We start from the raw sequence: 9,367 nt of genomic DNA, 5'->3' as shown, positions 1-9,367 counted from the left end.
CAGCGCGGTGGGCGGGGCCGGGGCCGGAAGCGTCGCCGTGGTGCGGGAGCAGGGGGCCGGAGCGGAGCGCGCCCCGGTGCCGGTGCCGGTGCCGGTGCCGGCATGGCCCGGTCGGGCTGGGCCCCGCCGCGCCTCGACCAGTTCATCCTCACCGAGCGCCTGGGCGCCGGCACCTACGCCACGGTCTACAAGGCCTACAGGAAGGTAGGGACCGACTCCCGGGKCGGGATCTTCCCTCCCCGCTCGGGGAAAGCTCCGCTTCCCGGGATCCTCCCGGGAGCCCCGGGCCGGGATCTGCTGCAAGGACCACCCACATCCCCCCGGAGCTCCACTGCGCTCTTCTCCCAGATCCCCCTGCCGTGGGCTCCGCCTGGACCCCTCCTCCGGAGCACAGGGTTCCCGGTGTGCCAGYGTGTCCCTTGGGAGGCCTCCGCCTGGGAGCCCCTGTTGGGGACCTGTTGGGTGGCACCTGGGGACACGCCGTGGCCGCTCCSCAGGAGAACGCCCGCGAGGTGGTGGCCGTCAAGTGCGTGAGCAAGCGGAGCCTCAACCGGGCCGCTGTGGAGAACCTGCTCACCGAGATCGAGATCCTCAAGGCCGCGCGGCACCCGCACGTCGTGGAGCTGAAGGACTTCCAGGTAGAGCGCGGGCTGCGGCCGGGCCTCGCCGGCCGGGCACGGGTCACAGCGCGGCCTCGCCCCACAGTGGGACACCAACCACATCTACCTCATCATGGAGTTCTGTGCCGGCGGAGACCTCTCCCGCTTCATCCGCGCGCGGCGCAGCCTGCCCGAGAAGGTGGTGCGTGTCTTTCTGCAGCAGCTCGGTGAGCGCCTCTCCTGCAGCCCTTCTCCCTGGAAAGCCCRGGCGCTGGGAGCCGTGTGTGTGGCAGGGAAGGGACAGGAGGAGCTGTCCCCCCGCTCCGCCGCTGCATGCCCCTCTGCCCGTGCAGCCTGTGCCCTCAAGTTTCTGCATGACCGCAACATCTCGCACCTGGACCTCAAGCCGCAGAACATCCTCCTGAGCAGCCTGGAGAAGCCCCAGCTCAAGCTGGCAGGTGGGAGAGCCGGCTCCAGTCCCTGCTGAGGGTGACAGGGAGCTCCCAAGCTCCTGTGAGGCTGCCCCAAAATGTCCCCTGGAATGTCCCCAGTCCTCCTCCTGCATCCCAGGAGGAGGATTCCTGAGCCCCTCTTGATGCAGGGATCTGACGGGGTATGCCTGAGCCTGCTGGGGCTCTTTTTCACCCATGGTCCTGCAGGGACCGGCCCAACTCTGCGCTGTGTTGGTGAAAGAGCCCTCTCCACCATGTCCTCCTTGCAGATTTCGGCTTTGCTCAGTACATGTCCCCGTGGGATGAGCAGCACGTGCTGAGGGGCTCACCGCTCTACATGGCGCCGGAGATGATTTGCTGCCAGCAATACGATGCACGTGCAGACCTCTGGTCACTGGGCGTTATCCTCTACGGTGCTCTTGCACTTCCTTCTTGGCTTTCCAGGGCCCTTTGGGGAGGTTTTTCCTGCTCCTGTCCATGCTCCGGGGCCATGGGGGACCATCCTCACCATAGGGTTGGCAGCTGGGAGGTCACCGGCCAGGCCACACAGGGTCCCTTTGCAGACCYGGAGATCTAGCAGCACCCATCCCTTGGTGTATCCTTGACCTGAGACATCTCCCTTCCAGTGAATATCCCACAGCCCGTCCTGCTTGTCCAGGGGACCAGCTACCAGCAGGCAGCTACCTGCCCTGAGGGGTAATGTCCTGTATCCCAAGCAGGATGGACCTGGGAATGCTGCCACCCTGGGCTCATGCCCGGCACTTTCTTCCCCTGCAGAGGCACTTTTCGGACATCCACCCTTTGCCTCCAGGTCATTTGCGGAGCTGGAGGAGAAGATCCGCAGCGAGCGAGTCATCGAGGTAGGGCCACCCCGTCCCAAGGAGGGTGATGGGCGCAGGGCTGGCTGCCTGTGGAGGGGAAGGGGTGRCTTGCAGTGGTGCCGTGTCCAGAGGGACCAGTGTGGGATCCATGGTCCATGCTGGGGACATTGGCCGGTGGGTCGTGGGCCAGCTGGAGCGGCAGAGTGGGGTTACCCCATCCCTCGGCAGCTGCCCAGCCGGCCCCGGCTCTCGCCGGAGTGCCGGGATCTCTTGCAACGTCTCTTGGAGCGGGACCCCTTGAAGCGCATCTCGTTCGAGGACTTCTTCAGCCACCCCTTCGTGGACATGGAGCACATGCCAGGCCCGGAGAGCCTCAGCAAGGCGGTGAGTGGGGCACTGTGATGCGGGGTGCAGGCTCCCCACATTGGGAATCTGCCTCCCAGCGCCCAGCTCCCTTTCCGCAGACCAACCTGGTGGTGGAGGCGGTGAAGAAGGACCAGGAGGGGGATGCGGCAGCCGCACTCTCACTTTACTGCAAAGCCCTGGAGTATTTTGTGCCTGCTCTGCACTGTGAGTGGGTCCCTTAAGGACAGAGGAAGGGACTTCAGGACACCGGTGGCCAGATTGTGGCTGGCTTGCTGGTATACCGTGAGGGCTGCACAAACCCCTCTGCTTTTCCATGACTCTTCCTGCAGATGAAAGTGATGTTCGACGGAAAGAAGCGATCCAGGCCAAGGTGAGCGGCATATGCCRGGCTGGTGTCCATGTGACACTTGATGCTCTGCTGGGGAGTTTTGGACCCCTCTGCTCTCTTCTCCCTGCCCCTGGCAGCAGGACACCCCATGGGTGGCCCCCCCCCAGAGTTCCCTAATGTGCCACCCCGTTGTCACCAGGTGGGACAGTACATCTCTCGTGCAGAGGAGCTGAAAGCTCTGGTCATGTGTGACAGCAAGAGCCTCCTGCAGCAAGGAAACCCTGCCCGCGAGCTCCTCAAAGGTGCCCACAAATGGGGAATGGGAAGGCGTCAGTGGGAGACACTTGCAGTGGAGCAGGGGGAGGGCTTCTCTTGTGGCTCTGAGCCGAAGTCCAGAGCTGCTCTGTGGTGCCTCTCCTGCAATGTCCTCTTGCAGAGATGGCGAAGGACAAGCCTCGTCTCTGCGCGGCGCTGGAGCTGGCTTCCGAAGCCATTTCCAAGGTGAGTCCTGGAGCTGGGGACTGCCGTGGGAAGCACCCRGGTGGAGGAGAAAAATCTGTCCTGTGTGTGCCCCAAGCCTGACTGTCCTCCACACGGGACCCCTTGCAGGAGGAGGAAGGCAGGGCTGACGAGGATGCCCTGGAGCTCTACCAGCAGAGCTTGGGCGAGCTGTTGCTCCTCCTGGCGGGTGAGTTATGGCCACAGTGGCTTGTGAGACTGCGACTGGGGCTACCCCCACGCAGTCCCTGCTGCCTGCCCCCCTGATGGCACCGCTTCCCTCTCCAGCTGAGCCAGCGGGGAGGCGGCGGGAGCTACTCCACGCTGAGGTGAGTTGGTAAACTGGAGGCCACRTCCCTTGGGGACAGCCGTGACATGGGAGGAAGTAGAAGACTTGAAAATAGCCGTCCGTGTTGCAGATCCAGGCGCTGATGGGCCGAGCCGAGTGCCTGAAAGACCAGATCAAGGTGGGCCTGCTGAGGGGACTTGGACGAAAGGTAGGGGCCGATGTGGGGCTGCCCGAGGCTCCTCTCTCAMCACAGATGCGCGAGGCACAATCCATGAGCAAGGAGCCGCTGGCGGAGTCTGTCCGGAACTGTGAGTGTGGCACKCGTTCTGCGCTATCCCTGTCCCGCATCCCAGGCCCCTCTCTCCTTGTGGGGAACAGGGGAGGGTGGGGGTGCTTTGCAGAGGGAGTCTGGGGAAGCACCCCTGCTTGGGACCTTACCTGGGAAATGCAGACGGAACTGTCAGACGTGACAGGCAGTGAGGACCAACTGGGCGACGTCCCCAAGCCTTTGAGGTGCTCGGTCTTCTCCGTCTCTCTCAGCCACGATCCCTGTCACAGCTGGGGCTGGAGTGACGCAAGAGGCTGCGTGGGCCACARCAGCCCCCTGTTGCGCACAAATCCTTGCCCATATCCTCAGGGCATTTCTGTTATGATGATTATTTTAATCCTTTTTCTTGCCAGCACTAAGCCCCTGCAGCCGTCGGGGCTGGCCGAGGCTGTTTCTCCTGTCTCTAATGCCCCTTGGGGACACAGCCTCGTGGTAGGAGTGACGGGGAGCTCCACTGAGCCTTATCCACTCATTCGTGGCTACCCTAGAGCATCCCCAGCCTCACTGGTGCTTCGGGAGCCCCAGGACACCCTGGTGCTGTCGCGATGGGTCCTGTCCCCGACTGTGTGACACTATTTTCCCTCTTCCTCTGCGGCACAGCCTGTACATTGCAGTGATGCCCCACGGAGACAGCCCACGGCAAGGACAGTGACACAGGACAGCCTGGGTTGCCCCATGCGGCTTGGTCCAGCCTCAGGGCACTGCCATTGAGACGTCGATGTCACATGCATCATGGAACCTTCTCTTTCCTTGTACGGATCTGTACGGATTGGTGTGRACTCCGGCGAGGCTGCCTTTCCCGCCGTCCCTTCCCGGCTTGCTCTGGCTGCTCCTTTCGCCCTTGCTGGAGTGAGCAGAGCGTGCGGCTCCGCGGGGCCATCTGCTTGTGCCCTGCGGGATGTGTTAACTCGTTTTCCCAGCGCGAGGAGTTCCCTCCGAGCCCTGCCGTGAACGTCTGCTGAAGCAGCCTGCTGTGACCACAGCAGGCAGGTTATTCCACCCTAATTCCCTCTGCTGGCTGTGACGGGCTGAGTATTTTTATCCTGGCATTGGCCTCCTGCAGAATTCCCCCCACGGCGTGCAGCCTTCCCGCTGGCCCCGCACGCCTCCTGCCTTTTCCAACAGATAATTCCTAAGCCCCAATCGACTGCTTTCAGGGGAGACCATCCCCTGACTGCAGCAGGGATTGGAGCCATGGGGCTGCATCCGCTTCCAGAGCTGTCTGCGGAGCAGGGAATTGCTCTGATTTCCCTCCAGGATCCCACAGCTGTGCCTTGGTCGTAGCACCGACTACCTCCACGCGTGCCRGCCCGCTCAGCCTTGCAAAGCTCTGTCTAATCACGCTGACAGAGACGGGCCCTGGTGCTAAGCTTGGTTTGTACTAGGCTCGGGGGAGAGACTTCAGTAGACAGATGTGTCCTGCGCCTGTCACTGGTGTCCGGAGGTGTTCCCAGTTCTCAGCGGAGACATGGGTGGTTCGTGCATGCTGCTAATGCTCAGGTATGCCAGGACGTCACACGGAGCCTCTCTGCTTCCTCCCGATGATTTTTCCTTTTCCCTCTCCCAGCTCGTGAGGAAGGGGTACCAACCCAGGCCAGGGTCCGGCTGGGGCAGCGCCTTGGCCCCACAGACCCCCCTGTACCCCAAAGCACAAGTCATCTATGGGAGCAGTGCACCCCATGAAGCAAGGGGCTGTTCTCCAAATCTGCTGTATTTCAAGGGGATGTAWTTTATTGTCTTTATTAAATACTCTTTTCCTCCTCTCCAAACACTCCACTCTTGCCTTGGTGCCCTGAATCAGCGCAAAACAAGGATGAATGGGACCCCCTGACTCCCAGAGCAATCCCTGGCTTGGATCCTCCTACCCCCCMCCATCCCAGCCCAACCTCCCGGAGACACAAGCAGCCACACGCGCTCTGACCTTATTTCCCCTCTGCATCTTTATGTAAAGCAGATAGCCAGCCGGCACACACAGAGCTGTGCATCGAAATGCACTCCCCAAAACCTCTGAAATCCCCCCAAATTCTCAGGAGGGGCTGGGGGCGCCCGGGGGGGCTCCTGTGGCTGTCCTAGCTGCCTTCCTCGATGCTTGCTTTCCCGCGGTGCTACCGCTTCCGTGCATCCTGCTCCCTTCTGCCCTGCGCTGCTGCGGGCTCCGCCAGGAGCCAGGCTGCTCTGGCGCTGTCTCCGGAGAGCTCCCAGGCAGATGCGGCGAAGCGCTGGGATGCTTTTTTTTATGAAAACTGAGCAGAGATTATGGCCCGAGGCTTTAGAGAGCTTCCAAGCTGCCTGCCCTGCTCTGTAGCTCACGCGAGCTTGCCGGCTGCTGCATGGATCGTACATAAGCACATACGTGCACTGCAGCCGTACAGGCACATACGGAGCCTTTCCCGGAGTGGCTGGAGCGGTGGCAGGTCCCTGCGGGCCAGCCCGTGGCTTCGGAACGCATCCAAGTTACTTGTGCATGAGGGCCTGCCGCGTGCTGCCTAAATGTCACTGCTCACGCTGATGCCAGCAGTGTGGCACTGTGTGCCTGCGCAGTGGCCARCGCCTCGGTGCCGGACACCTCTACACTGCCCGGGATTTCTTCCTGATGGGGTTATTTCTAAGAGCAGCCACCAGCAGATGTTCTCTGAGGGCTCGTAGGGTGCTGCAGTGAAGGTTCTCCAAGAGCTCGTAAGGTGCTAGAATGCACGTTGGAGAATGAAAGCTGTGGGGACGAGCTACTGTCCTGTCGGCAGAGGCTCTGAGCTCAGCGCTCGGGGAATCATGCAGAGCTTTAGCAAACACGAGTGAGAGAAATGATTCCAGGCCTTAATCCCCCCTAATTCTTCGCTTATAAGGTTTCGGGATGTGCACATGTGAAGCCTCGTCCTCAGGGCTCTGGAGGTCACAGCGCCTCGGAAAGGCTGTGTGCGACTGTCCATCCCTCCCGCCCGCCACCCGCTGTGTCCCCACTCGCCTTTGTGCCTCCAGCTCTGGAGCCGCGCCGGGACTGTGTGGAACTGCGATGCTGGCGCAAGAGAGGGAGCTCCGTGACGCACCAAGCTGCATAGACATCTCCGGGTGTTTATTCCACCGGTGGCAACGGTACCGGGGCACAGGGACAGCACAGGAGGTGCAGACACCCAGCAGGGCACAGCACACAGTTACAGCACGACACGTATGGAGGCATTTCTCCCTTGCACCTGGGACCTGAGGGTTTGGGTTTTCCCCCTTCTCCGTGTATTTTTCTCCTCCTGGAAGGAGCACGGCGCCCACTGCCAGGCAGCCATTCCCACGCTATGCCAAGGGCATYGGGCTCTGCAGGGGGGGCTGGGACTGCCCACTCTCACCTCAGGCTGGAGAGGGAAAGGGGATGGGCACGTCGGGGCCACCAGAGAGCACGGGACGGGGGCACAGGGAGTTTGGCTGCCTCACATCACAGCGCACTTCTCAGCTGACTGCTTGAGGTCCTCGAGTGTGGCCGATGCTTTGTCCTTGAGCGAGTCAAGGTCCAGATTCTGGATGTTGCTGAGCTGCCCGATCACGGAGTTCTTCTCCTCCTCCTCCTCGTTGTCCTGCTCGATCATCTTGGCCAGCTCCTTGGGCAGCTCCACATCGCCGCCCACCAGTTGGATCTGGTTGTCATCCGTCTCGTTCTGCAAGAGACACCACAAGGACACCGAGGTGCTGGGAAAGAGGACACTGGCGGCACATGCAGAGCTCTCACCAGCACATCRTCCCATCCAGGCCTTGGTAGCCAATCCAGGGCCTTGGTAGCCAACCTGGGGTCTAGAACCTTGGTAGCCACCCAAGCCTTAGGCTGTTGGCCAGCCCGTGYTGCTCCATCCCTCCCATGATCGTGCAAAGCCATGGGAGCACCAAGGAGAGCACCGAGGGAGCTGGCACAGCCCACACTGCTGCGATGAGCTCCACGGTGAGCATTTGGTGAGACATGGCGAGTTCCCACAGCACTGCGCACTCATGGCGTGTGGCGAGCGGAGCGAGGTCARTGCCGCACTGAGGAGCCCCCCAGGCAGAGTGACTGTCAAGTGGGATGAGTAATGAGCATGGGAAATTTGTCTGCGTGTAAGAAGGGACATCTTGAACATTAGGAAGCAGTGGCAGGATCGGGGGCTCTGTCTGAGCAAATCCCCGTTTCCCCTGGAGAAAAATCTCCATCTTCTTGTCTTCAGCAGAGGAGGATAAATCCTCCAGCTTTTTATATCCTGATATGGAATCAGGTGTAAAGGGATTGGTGTATACATCCAGGTTGTACAAGATGGGCGCTGGGGACAGTATCCCCTGGCGTAGCCAACCTCCCTCAGCTAAAATTAGCCCAGCTCCAATTGGGAGCATTGAGCATGGAGCAGCTGGGCAGGCTCACACTAGAGAGGGGGTGCTGGAGACAGAGGCCAAAGATGACTGAATTGCCACTGATTAGGTTGTTCCTGGTAAATTGCTCTTTGGGAAGAAGTTCCAAAAGAGCAATTCAGCCAAGGAATGTTGGCCAAGTAATCCGGGCAGAGGAGCCGGCTAATCCTCTGCGGAAGGTGTAATTTGGGCTGAGATGGAGCGAGCTCTCCCATTGAGCTGAAGTTAAGAGAGGACCAAGCAAACTGGAGGAGGTGCCTTAGGGATCCCATCATTGGAGACCAACAGAGCGGGTGGCTCAGACCATGGCATTGGGTCTGCCCCTGTGGAAGGAGAGTCTCACCTGCCTCCCCCGCCATTAGTGGAGCCCTCAGCAGAGTTTTGGGGGGGAGAGGGGGCTTGTGCTCCCTGTGAGCACCTCTGTTCTTGGTCATACCTTGGGGAGACGGTACTTGTCTCGGAAGTGGGACCTGAAGGTAGCCCTCTCCGCCTTGCGCTGTGCAAACTGGGCATCTCTTTCCATCCTGCGGAGCACAGGATGCAGTTACTGGTGGCCAATGGCCCCACAACGGGTCTGGGACCCATGAAGACTCCCTGTCCCATGCATGCCCCCCGTTCCTGGGCTCATCTCCATCCCGCCTCCCAGGGATCTGCCACCTGCCCCCGTACCCCYATGACACCAACACCACAACATAGTCCAAAAGGAGAGAGCAATCCCATCTCCCGGGTGAAGAAGCGGCTTAAGGGATTATAGGGGGGTCATTAACCGCCTCCGGCTGTGCCRCCCCCCAGGCCCGGCTCTGGTGCCGCCTGAACTCACTTCTCCTCCACGAGCTGCCGCTGATACTCCTCGTACTCTTCGCGGGTCATGCCCTGTGCCTCCGCCGGCGACTTCTCACCCTCGCTCTTCTCCTCGCCGCCCAGCCCACCCGTGAGGTTCTTCAGCTGCCCCCCAACCATGCTCTTCACCATGAACGCCATGGCCAGGCTGTCCGGGTCACCAGGGAGCTCAGGGGCAAGGGAACGGGGGTATTGGGGAGCTCCTGGACCAGAGAAACAGGGTTTGGTGTTACAGGAGAGCCTGGGAAAGCGTGTTAGCAGGGAGCTGGGTTAGGAGGAGCTGGCGAGTCGGAGTATGGGAGGACTAGGGAGAGCAGGTTCCTGGGAGCCTGGGATAGCAGGAATGCTGGAGCAGAGGTTATCAGCGAGCTGAGCTGGGGATCCTGGTGAGCGGCTCCGCGGCTCCGCGGCGCTAGGGAGCGGGGCTGCCGGTGCCGGTGGCGGCGCTCAGTGGGGCCGGGCCACTGTGGTGCCCATGGCGCGGCCGGGA

At 61.3% G+C, this 9,367-nt stretch overlaps 2 protein-coding genes across 2 annotated transcripts; one reads left to right on the top strand and one right to left on the bottom strand.

Annotated features, from left to right (window-relative positions):
• Positions 1-579: 579 nt before the first annotated feature.
• On the top strand, positions 580-5,221 carry ULK3 (unc-51 like kinase 3). The gene is made up of 15 exons (XM_026052709.1): positions 580-638; positions 706-826; positions 953-1,057; positions 1,321-1,464; positions 1,829-1,911; positions 2,101-2,256; positions 2,337-2,442; positions 2,568-2,608; positions 2,766-2,868; positions 3,003-3,067; positions 3,176-3,254; positions 3,353-3,393; positions 3,484-3,531; positions 3,607-3,661; positions 4,282-5,221. The coding sequence occupies exons 2-15, from the start codon at positions 733-735 to the stop codon at positions 4,296-4,298; spliced, it is 1,137 nt and encodes a 378-aa protein (XP_025908494.1). The 5' UTR covers positions 580-638; positions 706-732; the 3' UTR covers positions 4,299-5,221.
• Positions 5,222-7,095: 1,874 nt separating this feature from the next.
• On the bottom strand, positions 7,096-9,081 carry CPLX3 (complexin 3). Its single transcript, XM_026052885.1, has 3 exons — positions 8,858-9,081; positions 8,474-8,561; positions 7,096-7,322 (listed from the first exon to the last, which is right to left on the bottom strand). Exons 1-3 carry the CDS (start codon positions 9,016-9,018, stop codon positions 7,098-7,100), a joined length of 474 nt encoding a protein of 157 aa, XP_025908670.1. The 5' UTR covers positions 9,019-9,081; the 3' UTR covers positions 7,096-7,097.
• Positions 9,082-9,367: the final 286 nt, after the last annotated feature.

The sequence above is a fragment of the Nothoprocta perdicaria genome, unplaced genomic scaffold, assembly GCF_003342845.1.
Source record: "Nothoprocta perdicaria isolate Ctin4 unplaced genomic scaffold, notPer1 scaffold_113, whole genome shotgun sequence".
Lineage (NCBI taxonomy): Eukaryota > Metazoa > Chordata > Aves > Tinamiformes > Tinamidae > Nothoprocta > Nothoprocta perdicaria.
This window is presented reverse-complemented; position numbering and strand designations above follow the sequence as displayed.

Bases quoted from the DNA above. Each gene is read 5' to 3' on its own strand.
- ULK3 (XM_026052709.1), top strand. From the start codon at position 733: ATGGAGTTCTGTGCCGGCGGAGACCTCTCCCGCTTCATCCGCGCGCGG. The intron at 827-952 runs GTGAGCGCCTCT...CTGCCCGTGCAG, and splicing joins TGTCTTTCTGCAGCAGCTCG to CCTGTGCCCTCAAGTTTCTG. The intron at 1,058-1,320 runs GTGGGAGAGCCG...TCCTCCTTGCAG, and splicing joins GCCCCAGCTCAAGCTGGCAG to ATTTCGGCTTTGCTCAGTAC.
- CPLX3 (XM_026052885.1), bottom strand. From the start codon at position 9,018: ATGGCGTTCATGGTGAAGAGCATGGTTGGGGGGCAGCTGAAGAACCTC. The intron at 8,562-8,857 runs GTGAGTTCAGGC...TGTGCTCCGCAG, and splicing joins CGGCAGCTCGTGGAGGAGAA to GATGGAAAGAGATGCCCAGT. The intron at 7,323-8,473 runs GTATGACCAAGA...TGTCTCTTGCAG, and splicing joins ACAAGTACCGTCTCCCCAAG to AACGAGACGGATGACAACCA.